Source organism: Phyllostomus discolor, chromosome 3 (genome assembly GCF_004126475.2).
Source record: "Phyllostomus discolor isolate MPI-MPIP mPhyDis1 chromosome 3, mPhyDis1.pri.v3, whole genome shotgun sequence".
Lineage (NCBI taxonomy): Eukaryota > Metazoa > Chordata > Mammalia > Chiroptera > Phyllostomidae > Phyllostomus > Phyllostomus discolor.
Genome location: NC_040905.2, coordinates 1,280,605 through 1,293,931, shown reverse-complemented (window position 1 = coordinate 1,293,931; position 13,327 = coordinate 1,280,605). Strand labels below are relative to the sequence as shown.

The 13,327-nt window shown below is 70.9% G+C and overlaps 2 protein-coding genes across 4 annotated transcripts in view; one reads left to right on the top strand and one right to left on the bottom strand.

The window, feature by feature from the left end:
• The window catches only part of MTREX (Mtr4 exosome RNA helicase), a 34,102-nt gene extending 25,582 nt beyond the window's left edge, over positions 1 to 8,520 (top strand). The window contains exons 21-27 of the mRNA XM_028513077.2: positions 147 to 335; positions 1,554 to 1,717; positions 2,372 to 2,477; positions 4,002 to 4,058; positions 4,904 to 5,066; positions 7,242 to 7,346; positions 8,321 to 8,520. Of these exons, the coding sequence (XP_028368878.1) occupies positions 147 to 335; positions 1,554 to 1,717; positions 2,372 to 2,477; positions 4,002 to 4,058; positions 4,904 to 5,066; positions 7,242 to 7,346; positions 8,321 to 8,373 (837 nt within the window). The 3' untranslated portion in view covers positions 8,374 to 8,520. The remainder of the gene's footprint in view (positions 1 to 146; positions 336 to 1,553; positions 1,718 to 2,371; positions 2,478 to 4,001; positions 4,059 to 4,903; positions 5,067 to 7,241; positions 7,347 to 8,320) is intronic.
• The window catches only part of PLPP1 (phospholipid phosphatase 1), a 39,295-nt gene continuing 34,464 nt past the window's right edge, over positions 8,497 to 13,327 (bottom strand). For all 3 annotated transcript variants that reach the window (XM_028519831.2, XM_036020153.1, XM_036020154.1), the window contains 4 exons: positions 12,666 to 12,946; positions 10,328 to 10,385; positions 9,156 to 9,332; positions 8,497 to 8,835 (listed from right to left, as the gene is read on the bottom strand). In XM_028519831.2, coding sequence (XP_028375632.1) covers positions 8,704 to 8,835; positions 9,156 to 9,332; positions 10,328 to 10,385; positions 12,666 to 12,946 — 648 coding nt within the window. In that variant the 3' untranslated portion in view covers positions 8,497 to 8,703. The remainder of the gene's footprint in view (positions 8,836 to 9,155; positions 9,333 to 10,327; positions 10,386 to 12,665; positions 12,947 to 13,327) is intronic.

Here is a 13,327-nt window from a genome sequence, read left to right as displayed (position 1 = left end):
GCGCGTGGGAGGTGCTCAGGACAGGGCGGTCAGCCTGCGTGTGTCTGCGTCTGTGCACGGAGAGACACGCGAGAGGAGACCCCGGCCCCGTGCAGGCCCGCGAGCGGTGTCTCTCGGGGAAGAGTGACCTCGGGCTCCTGTTCCAGGAGGTGCAGAAGCGGTTCCCCGACGGCGTCCCGCTGCTGGACCCCATCGACGACATGGGCATCCAGGACCAGGGCCTGAAGAAGGTCATCCAGAAGGTGGAGGCCTTCGAGCACCGGATGTACTCGCACCCGCTGCACAGCGACCCCAGCCTGGAGACCGTGTACACGCTCTGCGAGCGGAAAGCGCAGGTGCGGCGGGGCGGTGTCCTCCGGGGGGTGGGGTGCTCCGCGGGGCGGGTGAGGGCGCCGTGTCCGTCGTCCTCTCCTCGGCTCCGTCGGCTGCGCGCACGGGAAACGGCCTTTCCAGTAGCTGTCGGCTCATCTCGCTCCAGCGTGGCACTCGATGGGGTTTTCAGCCGTGTTTTCATGAGACGTGCGCCACGTGGCGTGATGTTCACCCTTTCAGAGCTCACAAGTCCGTGGTCTTTAGTATCACCCGCAGCCGTCTGTGGCTGCAGCCACTCTCAGGTTCTGGAACATTCCCACCCCCCAAAGGAAACCTCAGGCCAGTCAGCGGTCACCCCCCTGCCCCTCCCTCTGGCCCTGGCCGCTGCAGGCCCGTGGACGTGGCCGTCACTGAAGTCCACGGCACGGGGCTCTCCGAGCCGGCCCCTCCCCTGAGTGTGGCGTCTTCGCGGCTCGCTCCCGCGGGCGCTCCGGGCGGCGCTCACCGGCTGCACGGCGCCCTGTGTCGGGTTCGGGCACTTGTCAGTCGGTGGGCCTGAGGTCCCCGTGGCTGTGGTGGGTAACGCTGCCGTGACCACTCGTGTCCCCGTGTCCCTGTGGGCGTGTGTTCCCATGTCTCCCGGGGGGACTCGGGTGGCAGGTGGGCTGCACAGCGACCCGAGGCCGAGCTTCGAGGGGCCGCGGAGCTGGTCTCCCACGGGGCCGCGCCCCTGCCCGTCGGCGCCGGTGGGGTGGGCGGGCGGCCTCCAGGCTTTGGGCCCGCGGCACTGGCTCCTGCCTGTGCCGTGCGTGCGGCCAGCCCAGCTTCTCCTGGGAGCCGGTGGTGCTCTCCGGGCAGGACGGGCATCCTCACGGTGTCCTGAGGGAGAATCGAGGGAGAGCTCTTGGCAGCGAGCGCGCTCCCTCCCGCTGCCCACTGCCCACTGCCCACTGCCCTGCAGCCGGGACCCGTGTCCTGGGCGGTGGCCGCTTCCCCTCCGGACGCAGGCAGCTCCTGCGAGGGCCCCTGGCCGCCTCTGCACACGCGCCGCTCGGTCGCACCTGCCCTCCTGCCCCCAGACCCCAGACGGGAAGCGGCTGCGGGTCCGGGCTCCCGTCCCGGCTCGGCGCCTGCACTGCTCCGTCTTCGTGCAGCGCGGGGCCCTTCCTCCCCTCGCCGCCTTGGGTCCCGCTGCGCGGGGATCCCCCGCGCTGAGCCCCTGTGCCCCGCGCTCGCCGCAGATCGCGCTGGACATCAAGTCGGCGAAGCGGGAGCTCAAGAAGGCCAGGACGGTCCTGCAGATGGACGAGCTCAAGTGCCGCAAGCGCGTGCTGCGGCGGCTGGGGTTCGCCACGTCGTCCGACGTCATCGAGATGAAGGGGCGCGTGGCCTGCGAGATCAGCAGGTGAGACCGGCCCGGCCGGGAGACGGGGGATCTTGGAAAAGGACAGTTTTCAGGACCCCTGGGGTCCCACCCGGGGACGCAGACACCACCCGCACTTTGATCCCTTTCCTTCCTCTGCGTGTCACGTGTGGGGTCGTCACTCAGTCGTGGTCTGGCTGTGGACAGCACAGTGTCCTTTCAAAACCACGGGGAGCGGGGGAGTGCGGGCGGCCAGGCGGCTTGGAGATGAGTGACCGAGGGCCGGGGCGCCACTCCGAGAGCCGGGGGGACACATGGGGCGACTCTGCCGTTCCGGGGGCTCTCGGGGTGCGGCCTCCGTCCGATGAAGCCGCGCCGTCCCCGTCCCCCCTGAGTCGTGTGGGGAGGAGCAGGGTGCAGGCGGCGGCTGAGAAGGCCCTGGGAGCCAGGCGGAGGTGGGTGGGGCGGCCGTGTGCTGGCGGCCACAGGTGGAATGGCGGCTCCTCGTCCCACCGATGTGTGCGGCCCGGCCCTCGAGAGATGCCCACTGCAGGCCACCGGCTGCCGCTGGGGGTGCAGGGCCCTCCATCCCCTCAGGCGGCGCGGTGGCCCACTTATAAGTGTGCATGTGTGTGTGGGTGTGCGGGTGTGTGTGCACGCTGATGTGTGGAACTGGTTCTCTCCCCGCGGGCGCAGCGCCGACGAGCTGCTGCTGACCGAGATGATGTTCAACGGCCTCTTCAACGACCTGTCGGCCGAGCAGGCCGCGGCCCTGCTGAGCTGCTTCGTGTTCCAGGAGAACGTGAGTGTGCGCCCCCCACGGCGTGTCCTGCCCCCACGCCGTCCGTCCTCGGTCCAACCTCAGTGCCGCATGCACGGCGTGGCTGTGGGAGCGCGCAGGGCGCCGGGCCCCGTGGCGGGTGCAGCACCGGGTGTCCTCTGTCCCCGGGGAGGGGAGCCGGACGTGCGGCCCATCCCAGAAAGGGCGGGTGCGTGTGCCCGGCTCACTGCGCACAGCCCTCGCGCTGCAAGGAGGCGACGGGACCAGACCCGTGCCCTCTGACCTCACTGCACACGCTGCTGCGTGTTCCGGGAGGCCTTGTGCCGTCCCCACGCTCAGGTCACGTAGGCAGGTCGAGTGCAGGGTGAATGGAGGGGGAGGGGACACAGGCACCCACCTGGCGGGCAGCGTGGGGGGGCCCTGCGGAGCGGCTTCGGGGAGGGGCCAGCCCCGCGGCAGCACCTCCCGCGGTCTCGGGTGCTCCCCCCTCCCCCAAGGAGCGGGGGCTCCGCCTGCTGGTCCTCGCCGGAGCTGGGTGTCTGCACAGGGGCGACGGGGTCCTGGCCTGGGGTTTATCACCGTGTGTGTGCACGCGCGTGTGTGTGTGTGTGTGTGTGTGAGAGAGAGACACACAGAGAGAGGCAAGTGGAACCGAGTCCCGTGGGTGCTGGTGCCCACAGAGAGGGCACATCTGTTGCGAGTCACCCGCAGTCGCTGTCCCACAGACTGACCTGAGGTAAACATCTGAGGTCCCGTCTCACGCGCACGCATGCAGGCCGCTCTCACAGCGGCCTTGTTCCCGTGGAGCGAGTCTGTCCCCGTGAGAACTGGTTCACGAGCACCACCTGTGTCCCAGTCCCAGTCCCAGCCCGCACGGTTTCCGTCCCCGGCCTGCCCGTGTCCCGGGAGACGGGGTGGAAGAGACGGGGTGCAAAGGCAGCACCCAGCGTCTGAGCAGCTCGTCCAAGTCCATGGGCGTCGTTAGGAACAGACCCGAAACCCCGCCCCCTAAGTGAGAACCGGACACGCTCCCCGCTCGTGGGCAGTTGTGTCAGCAGCACACACTCGGGCTAAGACCGTGGCTGCCTCGTCCTCACGGTCTCCGCCCCCGAGTCCCCGAGCCCCCGTGCCCGCAGAGCGGGGGGGGGGGGGGGGGCCTGCCCAGAGGCCAGAGCTGCTCCCCAGCCGCACCGTGAGGAAGCGGTTCCCAGGAACTCAGGTGTGGCCTGACCGCTGTGCACGCTCACGCCGTTCGCTCTCCCTCCGTCCCGCCTGTGGGCACGGGGAGCGCTGGGCTCGCACCCTTCACACACCCGGTGCTGTGCCCCTCCCCTCTGCAGCAGGCCGGGGGGTGACAGGTCGGGGCGAGCGCCGCGTGCTTTCGCTCCCGTGAGCGGTGACCCGTCCGGAGAATGGGCGCAGGTAACGCCGAGGCCCGTAACCAGTCTCGGCGGGCACCACGGAGACCGCGTGTGGTGGGTGGGAGCAGCGTGCCCACACGGCGCCGTGAGCGTGGGTCTGCCCTGACCGCCCTCTCTTCTGCAGTCGAGCGAGATGCCCAAGTTAACGGAGCAGCTGGCCGGCCCCCTCCGCCAGATGCAGGTGAGACTCCCCTCAAACTGCCTGTTTCACGGGAGCGCACGCGTGGTGGGCTGAACGCTCCCGACAGTCCGTGTGACGTGGGCCACTCGCCGTTCGCAGCGACGGCTCGCCCCAGGGTTGGCGACGTGGGGGGCGGCGGCAGCGTCCCACGTCACTCGGTGCTGCTCACGGCACATTGCCTGCGAGGTCAGTGCCAGTAACCTCCCCCCCCCCCACGCGGCACGGTGTCTGTGGGGGGCCGCCCGGCGCCTGTTCCGTGTCCTCAGGGCCGGGGGTGACGTCCTGGGTGTCACTGTCTCTCAAGGGTGAGGTGGCATCTGCCCCCGTTCCCCAGTGTGCAGGGCTGTCGGGACAGTGAGCTGCCCAGCGCTTCGGGGGGGGGGACGAGGCACGGACCGTGGAAACAGGCCCCTCGGGGGGGTCGTCAAGAGTCCCCAGATGTTACTGGGAAGTTGAGGCTCCCAGAGCTACGGGGGCCCCTGTAGCTGCAGGGCTTCTCGGCCTCCTGGTGGCCCAGGAGAGGAGAGTGTATCTGAAAGTCCGGTCTGGGCTGTCGGCGAGGCCCCCGCGCTGCCCTGGGGGGGCTGTCAGGGAGAGTGTCCGGTTTTGGCGGAAGAGGCGCAGCCAGGGGAAGCCTGGCGTTGACCGCTTCCCGGGGCCGGCCACTTCCGTGGGGCGGGGAGGCGCCATGCGGGACGGAGGGGCCCGCGGCTCCTTCTGGGCGGGGAGTCCAGGCGGCGGGCGGGCCGCCGGCTGGGGAGAAGGGGCCCGTGGGTGCTGGCTTTGGCACTCAAGGGGACAGCGGTGGGGCGGCTCAGCGAGAGGGGGCCCCTCTGTCTCCACAGGAGTGTGCGAAGCGCATCGCCAAAGTCTCGGCAGAGGCCAAGTTGGAGATCGACGAGGAGACCTACCTGAGCTCCTTCAAGCCTCACCTGATGGACGTGGTGCACACCTGGGCCACCGGGGCGACCTTCGCCCACATCTGCAAGATGACCGACGTCTTCGAAGGTAGGGCTGACCCCGCGTGCGCGCTGCTCTAACGGGGCGTGGGTCAGGGCTTCCTTCTCGTTTGGGGCGGAAAAGCGGAGCCTCGTGCCTCTGCAGGTCAGACGCGGCCTCCCCACGTCCTCCGCACCGTCTAGTGGACGTGGTCTGCTCCGCCCCAGTCCTCGGGAGACTCTTCCCGTAGGTCGGGGCCCTGGGCCAGAGCCGCTGCCGCCACCGGTCGGGCGGGGGCCGCTCTCTGGTCTTGCCCCCCCCCCCCCGGTGCCGACTCGGTGGCCTGCCGTGTCACCCACGGAGGGACCGCGGGACGGGAGAGGCGTCTGTCGCTGCCCCTCCGGGAAGGGGCACCGTGTCGTCACACACGGCGCTGCTCGAGGGGGGGAGCTTCGGGCTGTTTGGTTCAAGAAAGATCAGATCCAGGGCAGCCCCGGAGTCCAGGACACCCTGTGGAATCAGTCTTGTGGGGGACGTCGCCGTGGTCTGGGCTGGAGCAGGGCAGTCAGCACAGGCTGGGAGGGGGGCCTGGGAGGGCGGGGAGGAGGGCCAGCTGCAGCCGCCCACCTGCCCGGGCAGGGCCTCCCCAGGCGCAGCTGCTGCCCAGGATGCCGTCTGCCCAGTCACTTCCCTGGGGCGGTTTCTGCCCCCCGCCCCCCCCCCCCGTGAGGACGGGGCAGCGGAGGTCAGGCGGCACAGGACTTAGGTACAGACGGCGGCCCTGCCCCAGCGTGCGTGGCCTGGGGACCAGCACCAGGGGCCCCCGGGCTGCCCGTGCACGGGGCGGGGGTCCCTGTGGTCCCAAGCGTTCAGGTGGGTTCCGTGCCGTTTGTCCCTGTCCCGGCTGTCACTGTTGCTGTGGGTGCCCCCGAGGGAGCGTGGCTGCTGGGCGCCGAGTGGCAGAATGGAGGTGGGCGGGGCTTCCCCCAGGACCGAGGGCCTTGTGCTGGCCGCGGGAGGGCTCCCTGTGGCTGCCTGTCCTGTGGGGCTTCTCGTCTCGGATGACACACCCCCTGGTCAGGGAGAGCGCGCCTCCGTGCCCACCGCCCTGGGGGCCATGCGTCTTGGCGGGGGGCCGGGGCCAGGGCTTGGAGTGGGGAAGGGCCTGAGCCCCAGTCAGTGGGGAGGAGCCGTGTCCCTGTCCCTTCCCCCCACCCCCCGTCATCCCCCCCTCTCTCGTGGCACCGCTGCTCGCGGCTTGGAACCAGGTCTGAACCAGGTATGAAGCAGGTGAGCGGCCCGTGCCTGGGAGATGGCCGTGTCCTTGGGAGGCAGTGCCGTCCCCACGTGTCCGTTGAGGTGGCTTCGCGCTGGCCGTGTCCGTGGCCAGGCCCCTCCCCAGACGGCGTCTCCGGGTTCCCTGTGCCCCGGCCCCAGGCGTCTTGCAGCGAGGGGGGGTGTGTGTCGCCCCCCCGCCCCCCCCGTGCTGACGACAGATGGGGGGCCGGCTGCCCCCGCCCCGCTGCCCTTCTGCCCCCTGAGTCCCGTCCCCCGCCGACCCCCAGCACACCCCACAGGGCAGGGACGTGGCGCGGGGCAGGAACCGGTCACCCGTGGACGGCCGACTCCGGCGCAGACCCCCGCTGCGTGTCGGCATCACGGGCGCAGACCCGGGGGCCGTGAGCCTGGGCCTGCAGCTCTCGGGGGGCCGGGGCCCGGGCCTGCAGCTCTCGGGGGGCCGGGGCCCGGGCCGTCCTGGTGAGGTCCGACCGGAGACCGTGTGCAGCCTCGGCTGTTCCCGAGCGCACGTTGGCTCCCCTTCCCTGCGGCCGCCTCGGGGGCGCCGTGGGGGCAAAGCCCCGGTGGTCAGCGGCCCCAGTGGTCAGTGGCGCTGTTCGGGTGACAGGGGGGCCCTGTCGTTCCCCTGATGGCGGGGCTGTGCCCAGTCGGCCCTGCGCTCGGGGCCCTGACCAGGCAGCCTGGGGGGCCTCCCCGCGTTTCCTGTCCCGTCGCTGCCAGCGCCCTCCTGGCCCCCTTGGAGCCGGGGCGGGCTGCCCACCACTCTGTGGGCTGTGCCCCACGTCGCTCTCCCCAGCCAGGCCGGCCGCTGCCCCTGCTCTGTGGGAGCAGGTGTAGCCGTGGGGAGCCCGCAGCCCTGCTGCTCTGCAGACCCTTCCGGGTGCCACACGGAGCCTGGCCCCCTGCCCGCCCCCACCTCACACGCCCTGCCCCTCCCCGCCACAGGCAGCATCATCCGCTGCATGCGGCGCCTGGAGGAGCTGCTGCGGCAGATGTGCCAGGCGGCCAAAGCCATCGGGAACACGGAGCTGGAGAACAAGTTCGCGGAAGGTGGGTGTGCGGGCTCTGCCTCCCCCCCCCCGCCCCCGGGGGGCCCCTGGTGGCGGGGGGCTGGGACCTCTCAAGGCCTTCTGTGCGCATCTGCAAGCACAGCGTCCGGCAGCAGGCGGGCCTGCTTGAGGGCGGTTGGTGGGGCAATCACGTGGGTGTGGTGATGTAAAGCTTTATTCGAACGTTTCACCTGCAACGTCGATGGTGCGCGTGAGTGGGGCAGCATTACGTCGCAGGATGCTTACGGTTTTGTCGTGAGATTGTCGTGAAAAGGGGCGTCCTTGGTGGTGGACCCTGTCCTTACCGGGCACTCCCTGCATGCCGGTTGTCGTTTCAGGCACGTGGGGATGGCCGGGAGCAAAGCACCCGGGGCCTGCGTGCCAGCTCGGGGCGGGGGTGGGGGGTGGGTGGTAAGTTGGCCGTCAGATGTGTCCATGGGGTCGTGGCTCCGCAGGAACAGGCTGTGCGCCTGGTGCCCGGGGACACGCGGGAGGTCCGTGTGCCGGGGCCCAGGGAGGGCAGAGCAGGGCACCTCAGCTCCCCTCCACCCAGCCTGCAGGCTTGGTGCCAGGTGCGGCTCTGGAGAGCTGGACCCCAGGGTGGTCGTGGGGGAGGGAACGGGCCCGTGGGCGGGTTCACACTCCCCGTGGTGCGCCCCCGAGAGAGGGGCCTCACTGCCCAGACTCTGGCAGCCCCCGCCCTGCTTGGGTCCCGGAGGGCCCCCACCCGGGCACCAGAATGGAACACGGCACCTGCAGGCTGGGGTTGGTGCGCCTGGGCCCGTCCTGGGACAGCCCAGCCCTCCTCCGAACAAGTGTGTTTGGACAGACATCACCCCTGCACACACGCGCACACCCTGCTGGTCTCCCCTGTGTGTGTGTGTGTCGGGGGGGTCGTCCTCAACACCCCAGGAACAGGAGCCACGTTCCCTGTGGCTCTGAGAGAGTGAGCGGATCCGCATCTTCTTCCCTCAGGAATCACCAAGATCAAGAGGGACATCGTGTTCGCCGCCAGCCTCTACCTGTAGCGCCACGGCCGAGGCGGCGTGGGACTCGTGGCCTGGGCCCCACCACGTGCGGTGGGAGGCGGCGGGGTCCTCCTCAGACGTGGAATGTGGCGTGAGCTCAAATCAGGCGTCACCATGCACGTGTGTGTACATAAGCGTTACATTTTTTAATAAAAATGTACAGTGGGGCGTGGTCGAGTGGAAGGCTGGAGGTGTCTCCGTGAGCTGAGCGCGGGCGGAGCCCCTCGTCGGGCGGCCGTGCGCACGGGTGCAGTGAGCGGCGGGGGCGGCAGCAGCAGGGTCCCCACAGGCCCGCCCGCGGCCGGGGCGCCCTCGGGGGGCCGGCGGGCCTCACGGCTGGTGCGTGGTCCTGTAGTGGTTCCCCGCGGGGGGCGTCTCGTGCAGCGTGGTGTGGGAGTCCTCCTCCTTCCGGTCCTTTAGAGCGGAGTTCCTCCCCTTGAAGAAGTCGGACACGTACACGACCTGCAGGGACAGCGGGTCGCACTCAGAGCGGGCCACGCACCGAACCCCACGGCAGTGCGTGAGCACCCCCGACAGGGCCGCAGTGTGGGGGGGGCAGCGACCCCCAGCACGAGAGGGGACGGGCGCAGGGGTCTGAGGCTGACGGGAGCTGTCCCAGGGCTCTTCCAGACCGGGCGCTGCCCCGTGCGGAGGCACCGCCTGCCCCTGCTGTCTGTGCCCAGGCCCTGCCGTGGCCGCCTCTCACGCGGGGGGACGGTGGCTCCACCCAACGACCCGCGGGCTGGGCGGCGCCCGGGAGCGGCTGCACCCCGCACACTTACAACGAGCACGGCCACCAGGGCGCCCTGGAGGAGGCCGGTCAGCACGTCGCTCCAGTGGTGCTTGTAGTCGGACACGCGCGAGAGGCCCACGTAGAGGGACGTGGCGACGAGGCCGAACTGCAGCGTGGGGCGCAGCAGCCGGGCCCAGTCCGCCCTCATCCGGGCCTGCAGATAGAGCTGGGGGGGAGGGGGAGGGGAGGGGCGGTCAGCCGGCGTCTGGACGCAGCACAACCGCCTGGAGCGCAGACGCTCACCAGGATCCCCCTCGCAGGCCGCGCTGTGGGCAGCGTGCAGCCCGGGGACCACACCCGCTGCCTCACACCCTCACCCCTGACCCGCGGGCGCCCCACGGCCCCGTCAACTCCCGGGCAGCGGGCTGAGCACCCGCCGGGGCACGTGAAGGCGACCCCAGCCAAGCACGCTCCGCATGCAGCAGCACCCACGCCCTCGCCAGTCCCGTGACTCCCCTCCCACGCCCCGCCCCGGCCCCGAGAACGTCCCTCCCGGGTCTGCACCTCGGCCTGTGCAGCCATGCGCCGTGGGGAGGGAGGGGCCTGGGTCGTAGCCCTGTGCGCGCTGCCTAGCAAATCTGGACTCATGGGAGAATTCGGGCCCGATTTCTACCCAATAAAGACGTCTTTCCGGGGAGGGGGAGGGGCGACTCCTCAGGACGGCAGCCCTCCTAGAGCAGGCCACCCACGCGCCCTGCTGGCTCGGTGCAGGTGTGCCCCTCCCCACTCGGGGCCCTTGCGGCAGCCGCCTCCGGCCCCAGCGAGCACTAAAGGGCGGCGGCAGCAGCCAGTGGTGAGGAGCATGCCGCGAGCCGAGGTGGGCGGTCAGCGGGGTGAGGGCTGCCGGCGCTCCGGAGAACCCCCCTCCTGCTTGTCGAGGCCACAGAACCGAAGTGAGTGAGAGGCTAGTCTCGTGCCGAGGGGACTCCGGTCCCCCGCCTGAGTCTCCGGTGGGACCTGTGGGGGCCTCACAAGCTGTCTCGCACCCCAGAGGACAGGCCTGTGCTGGCCGCTGCGGACAAAGGCCTGCTCCCCTTGGAGAGGCTGCCCCGCCGCTCAGGGGAAGCCCCGGGCGTCTCCTCTCCCCTGTGCCTGCCCGCACGGCAGCGATGGGGGGACAGGCAGGCGAGCACTCGACCCCCGTGCCGCGCCGACACTCACCGCCACGAAGAGCAGGCTGTACATGGAGAAGGAGGAGTGGCCAGAGTAGAAGGACAACCTGGGGGGAGAGGAGAGGAGAGGCGTCCGGAGCTGCACGCTGCCCTGCAGCCCACGGTGGGGGGGGGGGGGGTGCACAGGTGTGGGGGGCGAGTCACGGAGCGCGGTCCCACCCCCCTGCCCCGCTGTGGCCGGCTCGGACGGCCTGGCCACATCACACGTGTGTGCAGCTGAGACTTCAGGCCGGTCCCCGCCGGCCGGTGCGCGCCCGCGAGGCCGCCTCCGGGACCCTCCTCGGGAGGGGGCCGCTCGTTGCAGCGATGAGCGAGTCCTGAGAACCTGAGACGGGACGTGCTGGCACTCGCGGTGCGCACGCCCCTCTCCCGAGGCCCCCCCCACCTTGAGGCCCTTTTGTTTGACGCTTGTTTTCACGTCCTGCGGGCACGCTCCGTCCCAGGTGCGTCCTCTCTCCCGACGTCCCGGTCTGCGAGCACCTGCGGCCCCCCCCCCCACCTAATCATGGTGGAACGCTCGCAAGCCCAGGGCCGCAGCACGTCGGGGGCGGCACGGGCTGGCTCCCGCTCCCACGCCCCGAGTCCCGCTCACCGGGGCGAACGCAGGTGCGGGGATGGGGCACACGCGCCGTGAGACCCCGCCTCCCAGCCCTCCCCCACACCCGGGGAAGAAGGGGGCCCACGTGACAGGCCCTCGAACGCGGCTCGGACAGCGCCTGCGCGGCCCTGGGGGCGGCCGGCGCCCTGGACTGGACCGGAGAGCAGGCTCCGGGACCCGCGTCGGGAGGGTGTGCCAGTCTGCCCGCGCGCAGCGGGGGGCGCGGACCGCAGCGGAGTGGCGAGGAGGCCCCCGAGCCCGCGGACGGCCTTTTCTGTGGTCAGACACGCTCCTCAGAGAACATTTTAGATTCCAGCCCCCTGTGCCGACCACGGGGACCTTGTGGTCAGACTGGACGGTCACCCTGGGCTCCGTCTGCACAAAACACCAGTGATGAGTCGCTCCCTCCCTGCCGACCACGGGGCCACCGCGCACAGGTCAGCACAAACCCTCACGCTGAACCCGACGCCCTCGGCTGAGCGCCCCGTGCCGAGGAGCCCACGGGGGGTCTGCGGCCCGGCCACAGGCACAGAAGCTCGAGTCTCGGGGAGACTCCTCACAGGTGAGCGTCCTGGGCGCCTGAGCTCGTGCTGCGGTCTTAACGAGGACGGCGTGCGTTAAGGCCAGGTGTGCGTGCCAGGTGTGCGTGCTGGGCCGCCCCAATAAGAGCCGGCAGGTGAAGCAAACGCCCGTGACCCTCAGAGACCTCGGGACTGCAGGCCCGGGGGTCCTGGGGACAGACAGGCGTCTCACACACGCGAGGGCATGCACAGCGGACAAACTGCACACACGTCACACCCTGAGCAGCAGAAGCCGATGGAAGTGAGGGACCAGCGGCATTTCAGCGACCACAGCCAGAGCTTCCGCCCCCTGGGGCCCCGACAGGACGTCTTTCTGGAGAACCCAGAGGCACAGAGGGTCCGGGGCACACGAGCAAGCGGCCCGCTGCTCCCCGCGCCCAGGGCGGCAGGGCCAGCGTGACGCCGCGGTTCCCGCAGGGCCGGGCCCTGTGGCTCGAAGCCTGGCTGTGGCAACTCCTCCTGCCCCGGCCGCAGGCGTGCGGGGTTGTCACACGGACCGCACGGCCCGCAGAGCCGCGACACGGACTCTTGGGCCCCTTGGGGCGTCTGCCGACCCTGGACGGCCCTGACCCGAGGGACTGCGCACCGGAGATGACCGCAGCTGCGCTCCAAAGCCGCTGGCTCGTCTGGGCTCTTGCGTCTCTGAGCCGGCGGACGGCGCCCCCGCCCCCCCCCGCCCGACCCCGCCAGTCCAGGCACCGGGCACGGCAGAAGCCAAGCGGCCGGGAAGCCCAGCTCCCACTGCCGCGCCGACCCCACCGACGCGCACCACCGCGAGACACGCAGGAAGGGTGCAGCGCTGGGCGAACCCACCAGGGAGGGCGGCCCGCCCGGAAGCCAGAGAGAAGGGACGCACCTCGACCCTGCCACTGCCCTCTCACGGGCACACGAGCACCCGGCTGTGAGCACCCGGCTGAGCACTCCTCACAGGAGACGGGCGGGAGGGGGCTCTGGGCCCCACGGCCCTGTGGTCGAGGGAGTTCAGAAAGGGAGGCCGTCCGGGCACGCAGTCACCCTCCGGGGCGGCGATGAGGACGCAGGTCGGCCTGTGCCGGGGCACGGACATCGGCAGGAAGCCCGGCTCCGAGTCCTTCTGCGCAACGGGGACGGCGCCCAGGCCCCCGGGAACGCCCGGCGCCCCCACGCACCTGGCCTCCTTCACTTTCTGCGCGTCCCCCCGGCACACGACGTTCTCGATGTAGCCGTCGCTGCAGTTGACCTTCGCCCAGTCCGGGTCGCAGACGTCCAGGAAGTGCGGCCGCAGCCGGCCGATGGAGTACTTGGCGATGTCGGTCAGCGACTGGCTGGCGGCCGCGCCGAACAGGAACGTGCCCACGGCCTTGTAGATGGCGGCCACGTAGTGGTTCCTGACGAAGGAGTCCGAGTGCAGGAGGTTGCAGTACACGCACACGGCCTCGCCAGCCACCATCTGGGGGGAAGGGGCAGAGAAAGGGTGTCACGGCGGCGCGGCCAGGCCCTGGGAGCAGCGCTGAGCGTGGGAGAGAGAAGAGAGCGGTCAGTCACGGCAACGACCTTCACCTTAAACACAGCCCTGCCCCCCCTCCCCCAGACGGAGAGCCAGCCGGGGCCGCTGGACCGCAGAGAGGGCGTCAGAGCAGCGACGGGTGCTCTTCACACAGCAGGGGCCAGCCGCAGCGGCTCCGCAGTCTGTCCAGAACGGTGCGACCTCGTCCCGCTCTCGCCCGGAAATCAAGTGGCTTCAGCAGGCGGCCGGCCAGCCGATGGTGCGCCGCGGGCAGAAACGGGGGCTGTCCAGAGAACAGGCGCCTCCCTGGGCGGGCGCCCCACC